The 24,112-nt window shown below is 51.0% G+C and overlaps 1 protein-coding gene across 3 annotated transcripts in view; it reads left to right on the plus strand.

Moving 5' to 3' along the window:
- The window catches only part of SHISA6 (shisa family member 6), a 271,581-nt gene that overhangs the window by 18,640 nt on the left and 228,829 nt on the right, over nt 1-24,112 (plus strand). For all 3 annotated transcript variants that reach the window (XM_045797218.2, XM_045797219.2, XM_045797220.2), the window contains exon 2: nt 3,876-4,036. In XM_045797218.2, the coding sequence (XP_045653174.2) occupies nt 3,876-4,036 (161 nt within the window). The remainder of the gene's footprint in view (nt 1-3,875; nt 4,037-24,112) is intronic.

The raw sequence follows: 24,112 nt of genomic DNA on the forward strand, positions 1-24,112 counted from the left end.
GAGGCAAGAAGCAGAAAGAAACAAAAAGAAAATTAATATATACTTTTTTTTTTTGTAATAGCAGCTTTATTGAAATGCAATGCACCTGCCATAAAATTCTTCCTTACATTTTCGAGTGTACAATTTGGATGCTTTTTGTACGTTCCCTGAGTTGTCTAGCTATCCTTCGAGAACACGTTCATCTCCCCCAGAAGAAACCCCATACCCATTAGCAATCACTCTCCACTTTCTCCTCCCCCAGCCCCCAGTCATCAAAAATCCACTTTCCGTCTCTACAGATCTGCCTGATCTGGACCTTCTGTAAATAGAATCCCATAACACGTGGTCTTGGGTGACTGCCTTCTTTCACTTAGCATGAAGCTTTCAAGGCATCTATCAATACTACATCATTGCTTTTTCAGGCTGAATAAGGGGCACCTGGGGGGCTGAGTGGGTGAAGCACCTGCCTTCGGCTCAGGTCATGATCTCCGGGTCCTGGGATCGAGCCCCACGTCGGGCTCCCTGGTCAGCGGGGAGTCGGCTTCTCCCTCTCCCTCTGACCTCTGCTCATGCTTACTCTCTCTAGTGCTCTCTCTCTCTCTCAAATAAATAAATAAATGAAATCTTTTTTTTTTTTAAAGGCTGAGTAAACACCCCATTGTGTGAGTATTTCATGTTTTGTTCATCCATTCATCAGTCGATGGACATTTGGGCTGTTCCCACCTTCTGGGGATTATTGGTCATGCTTCTTAGGAATCTTCATAGACAAGTGTTGTGTAGACATGAGTTTTCGTCTCTGTTGGCTCTCTACCTAGGAGTAGAATTGCTGGTCTGTAGGGTGACTCTGTGTTTAACCTTTTGAGGGCCTGCCCAACTCTTTACCAAAAGGCCTGCACCATTTTACCTTCCCAGCAGCAGTGAATGAAGGCTCCCGTTCCTCCACAGCCTTGCCAACATTTGGTATTATCTGACTTCTTGGGGATAGCTTTTCAAGTAGATGTGACCGGATCTCATTGTGCTTTTGATCTGTATTTCCCGACGACGAACGATGCCGCGTTTCAGTGCACCTTCTTTGGAGAACTGTCTTCTCTATCCTTTGTCCATTTTTTTTTTTAAGATTTTATTTATTTATTCAACAGAGATAGAGACAGCAGCGAGAGAGGGAACAGAAGCAGGGGGAGTGGGAGAGGAAGAAGCAGGCTCACAGCGGAGGAGCCTGATGTGGGGCTCGATCCCATAACGCTGGGATCATGCCCTGAGCCCAAGGCAGACGCTTAACCGCTGTGCCACCCAGGCGCCCCTCCTTTGTCCATTTTTAAATTGGGTCGTTTGTTGTTTTTTATTGTTGAGTCATAAGAGTTCTTTACATATTCTGGACATAAGTCGCCTCTCAGACACACGATTTAACAAATATTTTCTCCCATTTTCTTGATGGTTGTGTTGCATTGTCTGGATGGTATCGTCGGATGCAGACAAGTTTTTAATTTTGGCAGAGTCCAGGATTTCTACTTTTTCTTTGCTTGCTCGTGATTTTGGTGTCACATATATGAAACCTGAGGTCACAAAGATGTACTTCTATTCTTTCTTCCAAGAGTTTATAGTTTCAGCTCTACTATTTAGCTCCGTGATCCACTTTGAGTTATTTTTGCGTCTGGTGTGAATGAAGGGTCCAACTTCATTCTTTTGCATGTGGCTGTCCCCTTGTCCCACCACCATTTGTAGAGGAAACTGCTCCTTCCCCATTGAGGGATCTTGGCACCCTTGTTGAAAATCAATTGACCATAGACGTATGAGTTTATTTCTGGGCTCTCAGTTCTATTCCATTGGCCTATATTTCTGTTATAACTTTCAAGCTCCCTGTTTCCTTACCATGGGAACATGGTAGGAAAGTGTCTTTGATAACCAGAGGAATGAAGGAAGATAACTTGCGTAGATATGTGGTGACAGAAATACAGAAAATATTTATAACATTTTGGAATTAGAAGGGATCTAATTGGAAGGGTCATGGTAGTTTAAACCCTTTGTTTTGCTGATGGGAGAAAGAAGATCAAATTTCCACTTAAGAGGTTAGCAGAGCTGCCCAAAGTCGGACAGCTCATTTGGGATTAGGACCCAAATCTCTCGACCCTTCAGGGCGGTCTTCGCATTCCCACACCCTGAATCTCAGGTCCCTGACCTGGACCCTGGGTCTGCCTGAACGTCCTTCTCCAAGCTAGTGAGCTCCTGTGTTCTCCCTCACTGCTTGGTCCACCCCAGTGAACGGGGAGTGCTGCCATGTGTCTGTCCCTCCCTTTGCAGCCAGAGAGAAGATATCGCCAGCCAGGGGGAAGCGTTTGGAACATCTGAAATTGCTATATAAATGCCAGTAAATGATAAGATTGCCAGGTTGATGCTCTTCTCTTCGGAAGGTTCAGCATGTCAGAGGCAGCGTAATGGAAGGCAACAGTTCACTCTCAGACACGCTTTTAGACTGCAAGGGGACAGGGGGCCGGGTGCCAGAGTTCCCATGTGAATGAGCTGGGGGGGGTGGGCCGGGCTGGCGGGGGGAGACCTGGTGGCATGGCGCTTTGCCCACATTTCAGGGACACCCTGAGGAGATGGAAGAGTCCTTGCCTAGCTTGTACAAAACGGGGCTGCACTCAGAACTGGGGACCTGGCCCTGAGATGGCCTTCCTTCTCTGGGGAATGGGGTCTCTTGTAGCTTGTCCACATTCGCCTTCACCGCCTCAGACTATCGCTGCCTGCCTCTGTTTTCCATGAACAGTGGTCACACCCACAGGTCACATGGCACCCCCACCGAGCGAGTCCTGTTTGAAACCAGGTGGTGGAGCGATTTCGCCAAAATTGTGAGCCCTTAGGTGATGAGAACCATGTCCTGTTTACTTCTGGCTCCGCGGAGACGCGTGCACGCTGAGTCCTCAATAAATGTGCATTTGGTGGTTGAAGGGACGTGTTGAGTGAATACAAGCTACTCAAAGTCGGGGTAGCTGGGTCTTTTGTGGGGGTGAGGGGGGCACTGTAGCCACAGCAGCGTCTCTGTGCATCCCTGTTTCTTCTTGTCTGTGTTTGTGTATTTTCCTCTCTGTGTTTGTAATTATCGCCTCCTCTAGCTCCAGTTGTGCTCACGGTCCACACCATCCATGCGGTCGGGTGTTTACTTTGTTATCTGTACGTCCTGTCTTTGCAGTTACGTCACTCCTTCTTTCCTTCCTTCCTTCCTTCCTTCCTTCCTTCCTTCCTTCCTTCCTTCCTTCCTTCCTTCCTTTTTAAGATCTATTTATTTATTTATTTGAGAGAGAGAGAGAGAGCATGAGTGGGGGCAGGAGGGTCAGAAGCAGGCTCCCTGCTGAGCAGGAAGCCCAACATGGGGCTCGATCCCAGGACCCCGGGATCATGACTGAGCCCCCCAGGCGCCCCATAGATCACACCTTTCTTTGATGGTGGGAGCTGTGTGTTGGGTCCCCTGTATACAGTACATGCTACCCGATGGGTGTTTTTCAAAGAGGTGATTGTTCCCATGTTATTAGTAACCTGCTGCTGGAGGCGAGGCCACCGATGCCAGCCCTTCCCTGCGGGGGCATCGTGCTGGCCAGCTGTGCACATATCTGCCTGGCATAGGGGAGTGTTTGAGTGACCAGTATTTTGTCTTTTATGAAGATTGAAGCCATAATTGCTGCCCTTTAATGCCTGTACCCCCAGGCATGGCATCTTCTACCCTGCATCACCCCCAACCTGAGACCAGCACCAGATGTAGCTGGGCTCCTGAGAACACAATATTGTGTGCGTCTCCTCCCGTTGCTCTGTACATCAAAGGGCCCGTGAAAGTAAGCCAGCTCCCTCTGTGGCTGTGTCCCCCTGCTCTGTGAGTCTCACTGTGCTATCTCCTCCTTGTTTAGGGCTCTGGCCGACATCTTAAGACAACAGGGACCAATCCCCATAGCACACTGTGAAAGAGAAACTATCTCGGCTATCAATACCTCTCCCAAAGAGAACACACCGGTCAGATCGTCCTCCAAAAACCACTACACCCCCGTGCGTACGGCCAAGCAGACTCCAGGTAAGTGAGCGCTGATCACCCTGCGTCTTTGCTCGGGGGTGGGGGGGCGGTGAGAGGTGTCGGTGATGTTTCGTTCCGGTGGGGCAGGTGGTGCTCCACGGTGCTGTGGGAAGACAGGGCGTGTGGATGAGCCTGGGGACTGTCTCCCGGGGAGGGCCCGACATCAGAGAGACCGGGCCATCGAGGGTCCTGGCTGGAGGAGAGTGGCCGATTCAGGGCATCCGTGATTGACTCAGTGGCTGCCATACTCTCTTACCTGAAAGGAGGCTTGTGGTGGGCATGGTGGAGTGTGGTCACCCACTTGCCCATGGGACGGGATGGTTTAGGTTGTCCAGGACACCAGATACGTAATGAGAAACGGCCACAGTCAGTTGTAGAGATCCCAACTATTGGAATCTCAGAAAGTTCTTCCTGAGAGGAGGGATTATGTCTGTATTATAGGGTGGCCTTGTCCCGTGCTCTGGAGATTCCCCCGGATATATGATGAGTTGCCATGTTCTAGCAGTCATCAAGATAAGCCCATGAAGGAAACGAAGCAGGGTGTATTTTTCTTGCCGTATGGATCAATAAATGAAACTCAATGAAATTTAGCGACTTGGGCAAGATCACTAAGATGGGAATGGTCATAAAAACATCAGTGATATGGTAATACAGCTCCCATTTATTTGGGTCTTGCTCTGGTCTTTACGTGTATTTCCTTACTCTTCACAGCAATCCTTAAAGTACTTATATTGTCCGCATTTCATAAGAGGAACAGAAGGGTTCAGCAATTTTTCCTGAGGACACATGGGGAGAAAGCAAGCCAGGCTCCAGACCCAGACCTAGAGGTTGCAACAGTCAGGGCTCGAAAACCCTAACATCTTAACCCAGGTGGGGACATGAATCCAAAGGATCTGAGTGGATAGTCTCCTTCCAAGTGCAACTGGGCAAGTCCTTTCCCGCCGTGAGCATGACCAGACAGCCCAGTACGGACCCCAGTCCCTGGTGTGGCTTTCACTTTGATACCTGGATCTGAAAGCTTGCCGTCCATCACCCTAATGCCTTTGGGAGGGTGGGCTATATAGGGTCTGAACTTTACCTGCCGGAAGGATGCGTTGTCTCTTGGTGCCAGGAGGTATGTCCCAAATTCAAAAGTGTCGTGAACGCGCTGCCGAGATCAAATTTCTTTTCCATTCATTCTTGAACCTGCTTCAATTTATTAAAGCAGAAACTACATACTTGCCTTTCAGGAGACGTACGGAAATCTTTTGAGGATCTGATAGAAGGGAAGGGCATTCGTCGTCAAAAATTTGCACCTGTATGTAAACACATGTATTCATCCAACATTTTTAATATGATTTAAGGGGATTCACGGACCCTTCCAAAGTTAGAAATCCCTGATTGAGAAGTAAAGACGAGAGACCGACCTTTGCAAAAAGTTCTGCGATGCACTTTTAGCGTTTCTATCATAAATGCTTACGGTGTAAGCAATTGGAAGGAAGCTGAGGAAAAGCATCCGGACTGGTGGTCATCTATCCAGGATCTATCCCAGGATCACCTAGGAGCTCTTAAAAATGCTGATGCCTAGGCCCTCCCCATTAACTCGCATTTCCAGGGACGCTGCTGGTATCATTGCTTATGAAGACCTTCCCAAGGTGATTCTAACACTCAGACAGGGTGAAGAACCATTGGTCCAGACGGAGTCCTCCTTTTATGAGTAGAGACCCCAAAAGGCTCTGCTGGTAGTTCTGAAACTTGGCTGCACGTTGGAATCACCCCGGGGAGCTTTCAAAACGAGGGATACCCAGGTCCCACCCCCAGAGAGTGTGATTTAATGGATACAGGAGTGTGGCCCGAGCAGGAGGCAGGGAGGTGGGTGCTGACATCTTCCCAGCTGATTCTATCGTGGAGCAAAGTTTGAGAATTGCCGGGTGGTGGAAAATGGCATAAAGGTACCATTCTAACTAATCCTTATTTTCATTGATCACCGATTAATCCAACATGATACAATGGTGTTACGATTAGGGTTGGGGAGGGTATTTTCGTCTTCCTGAAGACTCACGGTTTGAGGTCAGGCTTCTTTGGGACCTCGTCTATGATCTTGGAACTTCAGGTCACCCTGGTGTCCGGTGCACCCCTGGGACTTTACCCCGACCCCACTCTGCTCTGATTTCCTCTGTCTCAATCATCAGCCTGCTTGTGCCCAGCAAGTGAATCCAGGCCGATTAAGTGGATAGTTCCAGTTGGCTCTTAAATGCATTTCTGGGCAGGAAGATTTGTCATTTTTCTGGTCTCGGCATATATCCTCTCCCAGTAATCCGAGAAGGAAAGCTTAGAGTTCTGTGATTCACTTCTGTGCTCGTTTGGAGAAATCCCGCCCTGTATTTCTCCACCTGGAACTCTTCACTTTGCCTTTCGAGACGGGCATGGTTTCCCTGGTCCAGAGAGCGCGCTCAGCGCTCAGTAGCGGTGACACTTAAATTTAAAAGCAATTTTGTAACCCTCAGACGCCTGCAGCCTCTCATGGGCTCAGGCTTTTCCACACAGCTGCTGATATCCTTTGCCACAAAATGTTGCAATTGGCGTAGAAGTTGAAACAGAACTGTTCCTAAGTGTCCAAAGGGGAGGGTCCCTGTGATTTTTGTCACCCCTCCAATCAAGAAACCACTGGTCGGGGGTGGGGGTGGGGTATGGTGGCAGAAATACCGGGAGGCATCATAGCGTAAGCCGTTCTGCTACTCGAAGTGAGGTCCGTGGACCGCCTGTATCCATACTCCCAGGGGGTTCGTGAGAGGCCGGGTCTCAGGCTCCAGCTCACCTGCTGAAGGAGAACCTGCGTTTTTTTAAAAAGATTTTATTTATTTATTTGAAAGCGAGAAAGAGCAAAGAGGGAGAGGGAGAAGCAGACTCCCCGCTGAGCAGGGAGCCCGATGTGGGACTTGATCCCAGGATCCTGAGTTCATGACCCGAGCCGAAGGCAGACGCTTCACCGACTGAGCCACCCCGGCGCCCCAAGAACCTGCATTTTCGTGAAATCACTTAGCAAGGGAAGTTCGAGAAGCCCTGGAAAAGCCTGGCCTTTGAAGTACATCCCCATCTGTGTTCTGGCCCTGGGACTTACTCCGTATGTGAGCTTGGCAGGCCGCTTGGTCTGAGCTTCCTTGTCTGCCCTGGAGGCAGATAAACCTGCTGCCCCGAGTTGTTTTAAGGATACGATGAGTTAAACCAACTAGAAGACTTAAAACCCGTCCTGACCCATAGCACACACTCCCCATGAGTTGTGACGGGGCTGTGGAAGTATATTCATGGCTCCTGGCAAATTAAAAAAAAAAAAAAGGGAGAAACAAAGATGTTGGGGTTCTTAGACCAGGCAGGGTCTGTGGGGTTGTGTTTGAAATGAAAGCCCCCGGACCCAGGCCTTCCTGTGCTTGGCCCCTGCGTGAGGTGCATCTTTTGAGGGTGAAAGTGGGTTGTCGGGCTCTGTAGGGCTCTGTCCGGCCTTTGGATACCCAAAGCACATACCTGGTTAGCTTAGGAAATGGGCTAAGTCTTGCCTTAATAATAATGCGAGGAGAACGTGAATAGTCAAAGTACCATATACTGAGCACGTGCTCTGTGCTGGGTCCTCTGTTCGTCCCTTTGTTCGCTTAAGTTTTTATTTTCTTTTACCTTATTTATTTTAACTAGTTCATTTTTACATAATCTCTACACCCAACACGGGGCTCGAACTTAAAACTCAGAGATCCACCACATCAGGCTCCTCCGCTATGAGCCTGCTTCTTCCTCTCCCACTCCCCCTGTGTTCCCTCTCTCACTGGCTGTCTCTATCTCTGTCAAATAAATAAATAAAAGCTTTAAAAAAAAAAAAAAACTCAGAGATCCAGACTCCCACCCTCTACGGACTGAGCCAGCCAGGCACCCCTAAGGGTTTATTTTCATTCCAGGAGACGCTTTGTACTAGCGGGTGGACCCTGTAACTTTTCTTAGGGACAGGAGCTCCTGTCCCCACGTTAGGAAATTCCTCTTTCCTTCTGGAAGAGCCTTTTAACTAGCGCTTCCAGAAGTCCCTTCCCGACTTTAAAGGGAGACGCATAGTGGACAGTGTGGTCCGTGCACCTGCCGTCACGGCATCCCCACGGGAGCTGGTTAGCCATGCAGCATCTTGGGCCCTTTCCCAGAAGTCCTGAGTCAGAATCCGCTCTTTCACAAGATCTTCAGATGCTGCGTAAGCGGGTTCAGGTGGAAGAAGATCCCTTTAGGGTCGTGAGCCTCTACCCTGGCTGCACAATGGAGCCGTGCACACAGCTCTGAAACTACTCGTGCCTGGCCCTCACCCTCGAAGATTCTGCATTAATCAGTCAGGAGCGGAACCTGGGCGTTGGTGTTTTCCAAGAGCTTCCCACGTGGTCGGTTCTCAGGTTCAGCCAGCTTTGAGAACTGGAGCGGAGGGGGAGACTGGGGGAAATGTCTTGAGGGCTGTGGAGCGTGGGCATGCCTCAAGACCCACCACTCGAGCCCAGCTGGCCCAGGTTAGCGGGCTGCAGAGACACGTCCTCCCCACGGCAGGCGGGGCACAGGGAGTGGAGGACACAGGTGCACCGGGGTGGGGGGGGGCGCGGTCTGCAGCTCTGATGGGGACATTGGGCAGCAGTGGGGAGAAGCAGAAATCCCAGAATGGATCAGAGGGTCAGGTAGAGCCAGGCGTTGGGAAATGCACTAGGATCTGGAGCTGTAGGTCCCCAGAAGTTTGGGGGGGCATGGGGGCGGGGGCTTGCTTGGGCCTCATGGGTGGGGAGGGATGGAGACTTAGCGTCTGCCTCCCCTGACTCAGCCCTGAAGAGCCTGGCTGGGGGCCGCTGGGGGGCAGCGGGGTACCTATCCCTCGCGGTAGCAGGTGACAGCACGTGTTGGGGTTCCAAAGTTTTGATACCCAGCTTCCCCCTTCTCAAGAGTGGCCTCAGCTGGAGGAAATAAATATTTATGTCCCAGCCACACAGCGCTGTGAGTTGTATAAATGTGCAATCAGTCATCCTGCCTCTTGTCAAAGCTGTGTGCTGTAATGGCAGGCGAGCGGAGCCAGGGGACGTGACTGTTGAAGGTTCGTGGAGACTGGGAATGAAGCATGGACAGCTGACAGAGGGGCACTTTGTCACAGCCCCACGTGGCCCCTCGCTGCTCCTGCCACCTTCCGTGTCTCTTGCTGGAATCCAGACCTTGTCCCTCCTCAGGTCCAGTCCGTGCCTGCCTTGGGGTCTTTCCCTCTTTTGATTTTTGGCCGGAAACTTTCCGTCACCAGCTCTGGGTGCTGAGAAATCCAGTGCTCAGACGGCACGCACCGCCTTTCCTAACTCGTCATCTGCTCCGGTCCCCTGCCTTACTTTCTTCCGAGCACGTGTGCCGTCTCACATCGTGTACTTGTTGGTTCATTGGGTTTTGTCTTGGTCTTCGCTGTGCCATCCTTGGACCAGGAGTGTCGCTCGGAAGAACATGGGTGCTCAGTGACAATTTGTGCAGGGAATGAATGAATGAATGATGACACGGCCCCTTCCGAGGATGGACGTAGGAGCCAGCGTGGGTAGTGGTGACACAGCTACGTGCCACAGAGCTCCCAGATGGGCTGTTGTCCCTTCTGCATCCTCCATGTAACATCAGCGGGGGGTTGGTCTCTTGGACAGCCTGGTAGTCTGGTCATCCGGCGTTAGGCTGAGCTGGAGGTCCTGGTGCCCAGTGCCCAGGCTTCCCCCGCCCCCCAGGCTCTCTCCTCCTGTCTGGGGCTGACCCAGCTCTCCACGGCTCAGTGTGGCCAGAGGCTGGAAGCTTCACCCCCCCGACCCAAGGGACCCCCACCATTCTGCCCACTGTGTCAAGAAAGACTCCTTTGCAAGGGTCTTGGAAGCTCAGACAGCTCAGAGTCCCCGTTCCCAGGGATTGATCCATTTGGGGCTGCGGGCCATACACCTGAACTCCCAGAAACTTCTGGTCAACCTCAGCCCTTCGCGGGAAGTGGCATTCTTCTTCGTCTCATCCCCAGGGCAACAGGACTGTCTTGTTCTGAGGGGGTTGAGATGACAGCCACAGAAGACTTTGGAGCTCTCAGGGGATGGTGAGATCTGCGGACCCACGGTGTTGGAGTTGGAGCTGGACAGACCTGGGTGTGAATCCTCCCTGCCCACTCCCAGGCTCTGGGACCCCGGCTTCCATCCCACGTCTGTGAAGTGGGGTAACGGGCACCCTGCTCAGAGCAGAGGGCCGTTGACGTGTTGAATGTAATAATCTGTGTATTTCAAGGTCACCGGTGTGGCCTGGACCTTATGCCACCTTCATTTCAATCATCGTCGTGACTGTCCTCCCTGTCACCAGCCAGACCTTCTCCGTGTTCCTCTGCTTCTTCTTTTCCCCTTCTCCCCGGTAACTGCTAGGCTTCCCCCTGCCCCTGCTCCTTTTCAGGGTCCCCGTGATTACATTGATCCGTCTCTCACCTCGTGGGTCTTCAGCTGTGACCGCGTCTCCGAGTTCTGTTAAAACCAGCACTAACTCAGCCCATCGTGGGCCTGCCTTTTCCTTCTGAGGACCTCCCTGGCCATTCGCTGCCACTTCCGAGTGTCCTCCTGGCAGTCGTTTCTTTCCAAACCTGCCCCTGTGTTTCTGACAGGCTCCCAGCAGGCTGGCATGCGTCTCCCTCCCAGAGACTCCCTGCTCTTACCCAGATGATGGGTCGTCTCCATTCCCCAGCGTCCTCTCCCCATTTTACAGGTGAGAACACTGAGGACGGGGAGATCAGAGACCTGGCCTAAGGCCACAGATGCAGCCATGGGTAGAGGGATGATTCCCAGCCAGCCGGGCTCCAGCCACTGAGCTCTTGAGCCTCTCCTCCGTCACTGTTATATTTGGCTTCTATGTCCTTATATTTCATGTCACGTTAAACATAGATGGCAGGATGCCATTTGTCTCCGCCTCACAGAGGGCCTGCCGTTCCACCTGACCCAAGCTTTAGGCGTGGAAGCATTTGTGTCTTGAAAGGAGAGGGTAACCAGGCCAAAATACAGCGCACGGTGTACCCTTCTCTTCCCAAATAGTTTACACGGAGCTTATCACGTCCCCAGTGTTGTGCTGGGTCCTGGGGGTCCATGAATGGAGCCCTGTACGGTCCCCACAGTTGACAAGCATGGAGACAAGCGCGGAGACATCCATCCAAGGGCAACAGCATGTGGGTGTAGAGCGGGGAGCGGGAAACCCAGGATCCCACGGAGGCTGGCATGCTTGAGTGGGTCTTGCAGGATGCCTGGGAGTTCCACAGGCCAGAAAGGGTGGGCAGTGAGGTGTGCAAAATAGTACAGTCCGTCTGCCAGAGTCATCAAGGGTGGGAAGTAAAATCTGCAAGGAACACTCGTGAGAACATTCCATCAGGGGCCTGGCCCTGTGTGGGGGTGAGGCCCCTCCACGTTGCAAAGCTCTGTGGATTCTTAGGGTCAGCTTTTCGTGGTTTGCTATTTGTTGCTTCCCTTGGGTTCAGGCAGGCAGAGGCTCCCTCTGTTGACTTCAGTATATCCACCCCCCTTTCTTAGCCAAAGGCTTTCATCTGGACTGAGCACGCAGACAGCTGAGCCTGCTAAGCTCGCGTGGTGAGGAAGAGTCACCTTTCTCACTGGGGGGACCTCCGATCTTTTACGTCGGTTTTGGGGGTTCCAATATTTTCCTTTCTTGCTCTCCCCCCGTGTGAGGGGGACATTGCAGCTGAGTGATTTCTGGGCAATGAGACCTCTGCCTGGTCTCAGAGCTGTTCCCCATTCCTATTCTTGTTTTCACTCAGTTGCCCATGACGCTGGATCCTTTCTGCAAAATTCCACCACTTAAGTCATCCGTGCCTTTAGTCAAGAAGTAAAGGCAGTCGGGGTGGTGGGTAAAGGCCCAGACTACGGAGCCAGACTGGGGTGAATCTAGATTGCCTCAGTTTCCCCATCTGTGGAACAGGGCTGGTAATAGCATCTCCCTTCTAGGACGGTTGCGAGATTAAAGCAGTTTGAATGGAAAGCAGTCAGAGCAGCAGTGGACATAGGGAAACACTGTTTCCAGTCCATAAGGGCTCCCGTGTTGGTCCCTAGGCCACCTGTGGCTGTTGAGTGCTTAGAATGGAAGTCAAAATATGTTTCAGAGCCTCCCAAATTTCAGACTTTTTTTTTTTTGAAAAGAGCCTGTAAAGCATCTCCATAATTTTTTATGTTGATTGCATGTTGAAATGGCAGTATTTTGCATATATTGAATTAAATAGAATCTATTACACAATTAATTTCACTTGTTTCTTTTCATTTATTTTTTTTAACGTGACTACCAGAAAATGGAAAATCACACTGATCCAAATGTTAGTGGCATCGAGAGTCTACTTGAGTTCAAGTTTCACTCACGAACCAAACAAACCCTTTGCGGAGCTTACACTGTATTGGTGGAGACAGGAAGTATGCCATGAATAACTTCAGGGTGTGATGCTCGGACACGATCAGACAGGTGATGTGTTTGAAGAACACTGGGGAGAGGGAATCACTTTTTTTTTTTTTTAAGATTTTATTTATTTATTAATTTAGAGGGTCCTCGAGCAGGGGGAGCGGCAGAGGGAGAGAGAATCCCAAGCGGATTCCCCACTGAGCAGAGTCTGACATGGGGCTCGATCTCACGACCCTGAGATCATGATCTGAGCCAAAACCCAGAGTCGGGCGCTGAACCAACTGAGCCACCCAGGTGCCCTGGAGGGAATCATTTTTGATAGTGTGATCTTAAAAGGTGGCATTTGAGCTGGTAGCCGACTGGTAAGCAGGAGCCAGCCATGGAGAGATCTGGAAGAGGAACATTCTAGGCAGAGGACCATAGCAAGTGCAAAGGTCCTGGGGCAGAAGCAGATCTGGTGTGTTTAAGACACAGAAATCAGACACAGGTGTCGAGTGTCTGGGGCAGACACGGGCCGGCCACGTGGGGTGTTGGAGGCCGTGGTAAGGAGTGTGGATTTTATGCAAGCGTGATCTACTTTTTGTTTTAATACGATGAGTCTGGTTGCTGTGTCGTGAGAACGGGCTCTGTCGGGAAGCAGGAAAACAATGAGCATTTCTAATAGTGAGATGAGTTGATGAGAGAACTTCCTTTGACTTTCTCCTCCACGAGAAGAAGTTATTCAGGAGCAGGGTGACGTGGGATGATGGCCTGTGAGTTTCCGAATCAGATGAATGAAGCTCCAAATCCCACCCCAGCTTGGACAGACCTTTGTCCAGGGCTCTCCAAGAGCGGGTGGCCAACTTTTTCTGCAAAGGGCCACATTGTAAACGTTTTAGGCTCTGCAGCGGGAAAGCCCCTGTTCAGGTCCGCCACTGTGGTGTGGAAGTAGCCATAGTAATGTCGGTGATGGGCTTGGCGGCGTGCCCATAAACCGTGATTTACAGTAACAGACAGTGGGCAGGATTTGTCCTGGGGGCTGTCGTTCGTCAACGCTCGCGCTCAATCTCGCTCTGAAAGCCACGTCCACCTTCCATGTGGCATGTGAGCAGGGACCCATCCCGCACCAGGAGGCCGTGGGCGAGCCGGTGGCCAGCCAGAGCTCTGAGCCCTGGAGGGGCTCACTTTCCCACAGCTCTGGCCAGGATGTTGCTCGATGCTGATTTTACAGCGGGCGGAGCAAGCCCTAAGGAACGTTGATGAAATAGCCAGCCACATTGTAGCAAGACCAGGGTCTGCTGTGGCTCCCAAGTTCTGGCCACCCCACATCCTGGGTGATGACGGACAAATGTGCTTCTTAAATTTAAATTTACAAGCAACACATCAGTTGGAGGGATGGACAGCACTGTCCCCCCTCCCCGCCGCCGATGATGGCAGACTCAGAGTTCACAATGTCTCCGTGGGTGTAGACACCCCAAGGTCACGTCGAACAAGCCCATTATTCTGTTCAGAGTTCATCGTTCTGCTTGTATCTCAGATCCTGTTTATCTCCGGTCCTCAGACACGTTGTGCCCTTGATCCACACCCTCTCCCCTCTTTCTCCACGAGCTGTGTCCCTTCGGCGTATAAACGTACTCTGCTCCCCACCTCAACACATAAGGACAGCCCTCCCTCCACGTCCCTCCCCCTCTTCTCTCCCCGACAGCTGGACTTTGCAAAACAGGTGTCTACACCTGCTGCTTCTACTTCCTCTCCTCCCACCCGCTTCTCGGCGTGGTGCACTTGCCTCCGTCCCCTCCACTCCGCAGCTTGGGGGTTCAGCTGGAGTGGAACTCCTGCCCCTCCCTCCATTGAAGCCGAAGCTCTGGCCCCCTGAGCCCATTCAGTCTTCCCGTGCATGCTCCACTCTGTGCTCTGTCTGGAATATTCTCTTTGCTCTCCCCTAGCCTTGCCTGCCCCCTCCTTACCTCCCAGGTGGCAGCTGAGCTCCCACCGACACAGGGATGCCCTGTGTGCCCGATGCCCAGCATCCCAGGCTCCCCGGGTTCCCTGTCATTGCAGAGAGTCGGGACCGGGTGGAGTGTCGGCCCCAGCTCAGAGCCCAGCTCCGCCTCCTTTCAGCTGCAGGGCCTTGGCCTCTTTACTTAACCTCTGCATGCCTCAGTTTCCTGGCCTGTAAGCTGGGACAACGGTATCTCCTCCATGTGTTATAGTGACGATTAAATGCTTTCATGACCTGTGTGCTGTGCGGTCTTTCTCAAGCCCGCTGGCCCCGGCACAGCTCACCCTGCGATCCCCGGGGCCGGGCCTAGGGCACCTCCCTTCGGTCCTGGTAGGGGACTGCAGGTCACGTGAGAGACTCGTGGGGGCATGGTTGACACTGTTCGTGCGGGGCGGTGGGCGGGTGAGGGGGTGTCAACCGGAGCAAATTGCTGGTCTGGAAACAGCTTTTTTAGACTGCATTGAAAGAACCTCGAATCCAGATCCAGGGCAGATCCAGAGGCATGCCTGCCCTTCCCGTGGCTTGTGTGGGGACACCTGCACTCCTGGGTCCTGTTGGAGACACCCGTGCCCTGCGTGTGCCCAGAGAGTGACGTGGCGCGGGACAGGCCTGAGAGCCCCGTCCTCCGGTGCTGTTCACGACTCATGCACGGAGCTTTGTAGAATGCTTTCCAGGCACTGACTTCTTTAAACCCCGTAGCAGCCAGACCAAGCGGTCACGATGATTATGCCCACCTTGTAGATGAAGCCTCAGGGCATCCAGAATCCTGTTCAAGGTCACACAGCCAGGAGGGGGGCTGGTCTGGGCTCTTAGTGCCGGCAGTCTGGCCCTGGAGCCCAGGCCCTGACGTCACACTGGCCAAAGGTACAGACGGGACATGGGGAGCCCCTTGCAGCTGTCTGAAATCTGTCATGTAACCAGGGGTTGATGCTGGCTCCTGCTTTCCACCGTTCCCGGACTTGGGGTTTGTGGAAGATGCTAGAAGAGGCCGCTGGTGGTTCAGCCTAAGGGCACCTGTTTTCATGATATGAGCCCTTCAGCTTCAAGACAGAGGCCACCTGGCCAGTGCTGAGCCACTTAGCCCAGGATGCAGTTAAGTAGGGCTGGCAGAGCCTCTTGGCGTTTTTAGCTTCAGGAGAGGCTCCCCCAGCACCTTGTAAGGTTCTTTCTTTCTGAGAATATACTAGGAGCAGTCGCCAGTGTCTGTGGAGGGCTGGCTGGGCTCAGAGCCTCCGCCCATGGGTCATGTCCCTTCACCCCTGGTGGGAGTTGCAGGGGCAGGGTGTGGATCTGGCCCACTCTATCCCACCCGGAGCTCTCTTAGTGGCTATAATGCTTTGTCTTTTTCTTGTGATTCTGTGACCCCTGGGGTCAGAGCTCAGGCCAGTCCAGTGACTGAATCACTGTCCCATTCTCTGTGCCAGCCTTGTCACCGCAGGATTTAATGCCATTCAGAAAGTGATTCCCAAGCCCCTGTATTCTGATCCTGGGGGTGGAGGAGGGTGATGGGGAATGGCTCTTCTCCGCCCAGGATTGCCTTAAGAAGGGGTGTCCCTGGGAGCAGAACCTTCCAGAAGCCAGAGGAAGGGCTGTGCCCGAGGTGCCCTGCCCACTCCAAGGGCCCCACCTTGTGTGGCAACTGCAGGGGCTTGGCCAGCTTGGCCAGAATGGACCCCCCACCCACACCCTTGCTGCCAGGGAAGCAGCCAGAGTGGGGAGGCTGCCTGAGCCTGCTCTCACCATATGGCTGCGGGAGAAGGGAGAGTCACTGAGCTGGTCCGCTAATTACCTACCGCGCCCAGGAAGCAGAAGGCTTTAGAATGTGTGCTGGCTGTTACCAAAATGAGGTGCAGGGGAGAGGGAGAGCCAAGGCGCTGTGGACAGGGTTAGAATTCACAATTACCTTGGTGAGTTGGCAAAACGGAGGGACCAGCAGAACACGCACGGTTCAGCGAGGACAAGAGCAAGAGGGCACTGGACAGGGAAGGCAAATTGCCGCAGGCCTCCGGGGAGAGCGGCCGCACGTCCTCGGCCCTCAAGTAGGGAAAGCTGAGGGCTCCCAGGGTGAGGGGAGCCCAGCTTCCACCAGAGTGGGTGGTCCTCCTCTTACTTTTTCCGTAGGGGGCTCCACGTCCATCACCTACTGAGTACGGGAAAGTAGGGGACCAAAGAGGGAGGAGGGGACATGGAGCCATCTATATCTAGACGTTAGGCACCCACTCTGCCTCTAGCACTCCGTCAGGTCCTGTGGAAGCAAGATAATGAGTAAGACACTGTCCCAGCCCCAGGGACTTAAATCCAGGAGCACAAAGACAAGACTATACAGTACAAAGATAATCACGTAAACAGGTGCCCCCCCAGAATAACAAGCCACATGCTCAGAAGGTTCATAGGGAGGCTGCTGTGGTCAGGGCGAGTATCACCTAGGGCCTTGAAGGGTGGGCGAGGAGGGTGAAGGGAGCTTTTGGCTGGTCAACTGGGGCTGGAGCCTACAGGGCAGGGATGCTTAAGGGACCGGTGGTTTGCAAAGGCGAGCAGTGCCCAGTTCCTTTGGAAAGGTTGGTCGTGGCTTTTCTGTAAACAGAGAGTCATGATGAAAGAACCAGGGAAAAGGCCAGAAGGAACTGGAACTCTGTGTCCTGTTGGAGAAGGCTGCTCTGAGCCGGGGGCTTTTCTTTTTCCTTCTTTAGACCTAAGGGCTGTGTCCCTGAGGAGTAGAAGCTATGTGGGTAGGGGTGGGGTGCCCAATGTGGAGGTGCCATAGGGCTCCTCCATTTTGGGGGATAATCATGGGGGATGGGGTTGGGGCAAGGCTGGACCTCACAAGGGGGCTTGGAGAGGAAGGTTTGAGGGTCTATAAGGTGAGAGGTGCACAGGGGAGGAGGTGCGAGGACCACAGACCATGAGCAGAACCTTGAGAGAAAGTAAGAGGGAAGGTCAGAGTGGGACGCAGGAGACGCTGATCCCTTCGTTCAAACAAAAATGACTTTGATCCTTTACTGGGGACCAGGCACCGAGGCTGTGGGAGTGAACCAAAGAAAGGGCCTAGTCTCAGGACGCTTACATTCAGTTATAGGAGACAAGAAACAAACCCATAAACGCACAGCAGAAAATCAGGTCATAAGTGCTTCAAAGGGAAATAGAGCAGGGAAGTAGAAAGTGGTGGGAAGTGGCAGGAAAAAGCCTGATTTGAAGAAGGGACCTAAGTGACTGGTGACGTTACTGAAGCAGAGACCCGAAGGGCTGAGAAAGTGAGCCACGTGTGACTGTGTGCAGAGGGGAGATCGTGCCACAGGTGTTTGGGGAACAAGGACTGCAGAGTGGCTAGTGTGGAGAGAGCCAGGGTAGGGCCAGGGTAGTGGTTGACGTCAAAGAGCTGGGGCGTTGTGGGCCACAGTAGGGTCTTGGGTTTCATTCTGGGTGTGATGGGAGCCACTGTGGGGGTCGCAGCAGAGGAGTGGTGTCTGACATAATCCCTCCGGCTGCTGTGTTGAGAATAGACCCTGGCAGGGCAGACATGGAGGAAAGGGGACATGGGAGGAGGGGGAAGCTACTGCACCATCCTGGGGTGAGACAAGCGCTTCGACTGGGATGGTGGTGACAGAGGATGTGAGAAAGATTCACCTTCAGTGTTCATTTATTCTTAACTTCTCGTTTTGAAGAGTTTTAAGAAACTGTGGAAAATTTTGAAATGATTAAATGATACAGTGAATACCTGTGTGTCCTTCACTGATAATTAACATTTGCCTCCCTCTCTGTCCTCCTCCTCTTCCTTCTTACTGTCACCATCATCGTCACCGTCATCACTGTCACTATCACCATTCTCATTACTATCGCCATTATCTTCATCACCATCATCATTGTTACTGTCATCACCACCATCACCATCACCACCATCATCACCATCACCACCATCATCATCACCGTCATCATCATTACCACCACCATTATCACCATCATCATCATTATTGTCATCACTACCATCATCATCATCATCACCACCATCTTCATCATCACCATCATCATTACCATCATCATCATTACCACCATCACCACCATCATCATTACTGTCATCACTACCATCATCATCATCATTACCACCATCACCACCATCATCATCATTACTGTCATCACTACCATCATCGTCATCATCACCACCATCTTCATCATCACCATCATCACCACCATTATCACCATCATCATCATTACTGTTATCACTACCATCATCGTCATCATCACCACCATCATCACTATCACCACCATCATCATCATCACCACCACCATTATCACCACCATCACCACCATCACCACCATCATCATCACCATCATCACTATTATCATCATCACCGCCATCTTCATCATCATCATCATCACCGCCATCTTCATCATCACCATCATCACCACCATCACCACCATCATCACCATCACCACCATCATCATCACCATCATTACTGTCACCACCACCAAAATCATTGTCATCACCATCGCCATCATTATTACTGTTGCCATCATCTTCATCATCACTTTCACGACCATCACCATCACCATGAACACTATCACTGTATCACCATCATCAGTATAGTTGCCCCTGTCATTATTGTCATTATCACCATCATCATCATCATCATCATCATCACCATGACCATCAACAACATCACTATCATCATCAACAGAACCGAACCATGTGAAAGTAAGCTGCAGAAATCGTATCATGATTCTCCACTCCTAACTATTCCATCATGTATCTTCTAAATTCCAGGATGTTTTCTTACATAGCCATGAAACCATTATGCGATGTCGGGAATTCATCTTGGTTACAATACTGGTATCTTTTTTTTTTTTTTAAAGGTTTTATTTATTTATGTGACAGAGAGACAGCCAGCGAGAGGGAACACAGCAGGGGAGTGGGAGAGGAAGAAGCAGGCTCCTAGCGGAGGAGCCCGATGTGGGACTCGATCCCGGAACGCCGGGATCACGCCCTGAGCCGAAGGCAGACGCTTAACGACTGCACTACCCAGGCGCCCCACAATACTGGTATCTAATAGAGAGTGCAGGATTTATTTGAAGTAGAGATGACAGCATTTGCTGATGGATTATAAAGTGGGTATGAAGGGAAGGTTGGAGTCAGAGGTGACATCAAGATTTTGGACAGAGAAAGTGGGTGATGAGAATGGCCAGGCCGGTGCAAAGCCCTGGAATGAATCGCTGAGAGCTTTTACCCAAAAGAAAAGTAGGAAGAGTCTGAGTGTTGGCACATAAGCTGAGCTGGGCTGTCCAGTTCATCAGCAGATGTTGCCACAGCACTTCTAAGAGAAGTCAAAGAATCGCTCTCTCCTCCTCTCTCACTGTCTCTCCGTCTCTCTCTGTTTCTCTCTCTGTCTCCATCTCTATCTCTCTCTTTGACATGCACACACACACACAAACACACACACCACATGTACATGTATACATACATATACAGACTTCCTTCTCCCAGTGATGTGGACCTGAATTTAGCTATAGTTCGTATCTCACCATAACTAAGCAGAACCAATAATGGCCCATTAGACTGTAAGTGTCTCGAGGACAGGGACATGTCTGCTTTACTTACTGCATTCATAGTGTACCTCTTTTGGCACTCAGTAGGTATTCAAAAATTATTTCTTGACTAAATGAATGACAGAGTGAATGTTCTTATTTAATACATTAGACAGGGTGCAGCGATCATGACTATGTGTGCTTGCAAGGGGCAGAATACCTAAAATTTAACAGTTGTTGACACAAAAGAGAAGTTTCTCTCTCTCTCCTATAAAAGCAGTCAGTCCAGGGATGGTAGGGCACTACAGCATAAGGGAACTCCTTTTATCTGTTTGCGTTGGTTTCTAAACATGTGGCTTCCATGTCACGGCCCAAGATAGCTGCCCTAGCACATGCCATTGTGCCTGCATTCCAGGAGGAAGAAAGGACCAAGCTCATACCGCATTTCTTTAAGGACACTTGCTTGCAGTTTGCATACCACTCCCACTTCCATCACGCTAGCCAGTGTAGTGTTTATTTTGGGTGACCATGTGGCCAGTTAAGATATGGGAGTTCTTTTACTACAGAAAAATGGCTCATGGGGGGCAATTAATGTCATAGTGTGGCCCGGCAGGGGACAGGGGATGTGTGGCACTTTCTACTACGATCCATCAGTATAGACAGCCAGCAGGTCTGGTGAATCACTGGTGGCCACCATCTGTATTTCCCACTGGAGGGACAATTAGTTGTGTCCTTAAGGGGACCGTGCCCAGGAGGGCCAGGCCACTGGGATACTTCTGGAGAAATGTCTGAAAGTTCTGGAGGAGTCTTTGAAACAGAGACCACAGAACATCACCCCGATAGTGAAGCCAGCACACTTTGGGAAACTTCTGGAGAGGTTGAAGAGTGCCCAGCTCTGTCCCTAGCTATGAGGTCCCTGGAATCTGAGGCTGTGTCCTACTCAGCTTTGGGTCCTCGTGCTGCCACTGCTGGGAGCTTGGGGCCTCTCCTGCGCCCTGTGCCCTGGCCCATGCCTGCTGGGTAAAGAGAGGGCAATCGATGGAGATTATTCAGGAGTTTCACGAGATGCAACAAGGCCAGTGTTTCTGAAATAGAACGTTTGCGGAGGCTCTGCCAGAACTCTCTAGAAAGTCTGTCGATGTGGACCTTGCCTGAGGCCAGTTACCTACCCCTGCCGGGAGGCAGGAACAGTCCCTTCTTGAGGAAGATCCTCGGGTGGGTAGGGGAGACAGCCACAGCTGCGAAAGCCCACACCTGCCCCTCCCTGCTCCTTGATTCTGATAGGTATTCAAGCTTCATCGTTCCCTTTGTGTGTGTTTAGCTTGGGGATTTATCACTGTGGCTTAGATCTGTGATGGAATAGATAAGCCTGCTCTTTAATAAATGTGGCATTTCTTTCCCCGTAAGAAGGAGATGAAAGGAAATGGGGCCGCAGAGGAGGCGGGCCAGGGCGGGCAGGTGGAGCTGGGGTACCTAGAAGACAGGGCCAACCAAACGGCCTTGGGACGGGACGCCGGAGCGCAGTTTGGGGTCATCTTAGAGGGAGGTGGTCGGGATTGCTGGGCCAGAGGGACAGCCCTGTGTTTTCCATGGAAAGGAGCTAAAGTGCTCAAGTTTCAGGCTTGCTGTTGAATCCTCCCTCGGGTGAGCAGTTTAGGTCCCCGACTGACTTCTCCTCCTGGAGTAGCTAAGAAGACCCTTCCCGCCATCCTTGGGAAGTGACACGGTGTGAGTTCAGAGGCTGGGGCACTCTATGAGGCCACGGTTCTTGCTCCAGGGCAAACAGACAAGCCCCGTCGTGGCGGAAAGAGTGGCTGAGCTCTGCGACCTCAAGCAGAGACATCGCTTCAGCTTTCTGTTTGCTTTTCCTCCGTGAGAATCCTAATATCTACTTGTAGGATCCTTGCGGAGTTAAGAGGCAATAACTATAAAGCGGCCGGCAGAGTCCCCGCACATGGTTGATGAGCAAGAAACGACAACATCGGTATTGTTGGCGCGGAGTTTGGATCAGTGTTGTGTAATAAACAGACTTCTTTCCATGGCTTCAGGACAGGGAGCTCTGTGGTTTCCTTTGGTCCATGCGAACCCACTTTGCTAAGAGGCAATTGGAGAGGAATCTTCCAGAGCAGATCCTATGATCATCTTCCCTGTCACCTGCAGATGACAGGCGCGAAGCACACAGAGGCTGGCTGACTTGCTCAAGGTCACACACGTGTGACCTTGTGTGTCACGGTGCCAGGAGTAGTTACACGAGCTTGTAAAGACATGAGCTCCCTCGGCCCTCCTGGACGAGCAGGGTTTCTAGTCCCCTTACGATTTTTCATTCACAGCCGTAATGTCGCAGAGACTGAGAACAGAGAGAGAAGAGAGAGACAAGACCAAGGTGATGACCTGTGTTTTCAGTTTTCGTTAGCAAGTTCGCACTCTCAGGGCCGCTCTGGATGAACACCTGGCTTCTTAGGTTTTCCTATAAGAGAAGCCCCCGGTGACTTTCAGAGCCGTAAAGGTTTAGCTGAGGCTGGCCGGCGGTTTAGCTGTGGGCTTGCGTGAGTCAGAAGGTCCCAGTGGGCGTTCTGAACCTCGTCGTTCCCTGAGAAGGAGTGAGATGTTTTCCCGTATAAACCGGGTTCAGTAGGAGCCACTGAAGAAACAAGCCCCGATAGCATTTCTGTTTACGTTCTTGCCACGTAAAGGTTTGCTTAAGCACCTTGCAGGTCTTTTTTTTGGGGAACTTCCCCTGGGATGTGTGATTGCTGTGATTGAAATTTACTCCAAGTAGATTGAGATTCATTAATCTGCTTATTCTGCCATTACTGATTGAGGACTGACCCGGGTCCACGATGGGATGCCGTGCCCATGGAGGGCTCACAGTCTGAGTAAATAAGATGTGTGCCCAGGAAGACTTACATAGCGGTGCAAGAGTTAAAAATCTGCACAGAATTGTGATTCAAGATGGGTTCACTTATCACCCATAGGATTAAGTCCTGTGTAGAGAGAGGTTCCAGTACAACGTATGAGCCAGCATGAATTGAGAGGCACACATGAGCTGTGGGGGGGCATTCTGCAATGCTGCAGAAGGAGCATGCTGCAAGGTTCTTCATTCCTTTAGGGTTTGCTGAGCACCTGCTGCCTACCAGGCCCTGTGCCAAAGACTAAAATGATCTCTTTTCTCTCTTTTCTCCCAGCTTTGCAGGGAGTAGATATTGACTGTGACCTAGAGCACTAGGTAAGACTCGAACAGTCAAAAAGCTGGGGAGGGATTGGCTAAGGTAGGAAGGGGGTGGATTAAAGAACACCATCAGGATAAAAAGAGTGGTTTTCATAGGACAGAATAGACCTGCTTTTCTGAAGTGGCATGCTAATGGTGGGATGGCGGCAAATAGTAGGAGAACAGGTTAGAGGAGGGGATTGAAACAGAACGTGGAGGTCTTGAATGCTAGGATTTGTTCAAGGAGAATGCCTGAAAGGAACACCATAACGTAGTGGTGTTTACATTCACATTTATACTCAGATGCTAAAGCAGCTGACTGTTGAAATTTTTGATTGCTTGTTAATAGTATATAAAAATATAATAAATTTTGTATAATGACCTTATATCCTGCAAGCTTGCAAGTTCCCCTATTAGTTTTAGTAGCTTTTTCATAGACTCTTTAGGATTTTCTATATAAACATTAATGTCATCTGTGATATAGTTTTATTTCTTATTGAATGCATTTCATTTCTTTTTCTTGCCTTATTGCACTGGCCAGGGTCTCCTGTATATTACTGAGTGAAAGTGGGGAAATTTTGTTCCTGATCTTAAGGAGAAAACATTCAGTCTTTTACATTGTAATGTGTGCTACTTTTTTTGGAGATGACCTTAACCACGTTGAGAAAGTTTCCTTTTATGGCTAATTCATGGAGAGGTGTTTTTGTTTTGTTTTGTTTTGTTTTTAAATTTTTATTTAGTTATTTGACAGAGAGAGGCTGAGCAGGGAGCCCAATGCAGGACTTGATCCCAGGACCCTGGGATCATGACCTGAGCCAAAGGCAGACACTTAACCAATTGAGCCACCTGGGCATCCCATTATGGAGAGTTTTTATCAGGGATGGATCTTGGATTGTGTCTATTTTTCTGTCTTTTTCTGTATCTTTTGAGATGATCATATGGCTTTCCTTTT

The sequence above is a fragment of the Ursus americanus genome, chromosome 14 (assembly GCF_024610735.1).
Source record: "Ursus americanus isolate L20-20 chromosome 14, mUrsAme1.1.p, whole genome shotgun sequence".
NCBI lineage: Eukaryota > Metazoa > Chordata > Mammalia > Carnivora > Ursidae > Ursus > Ursus americanus.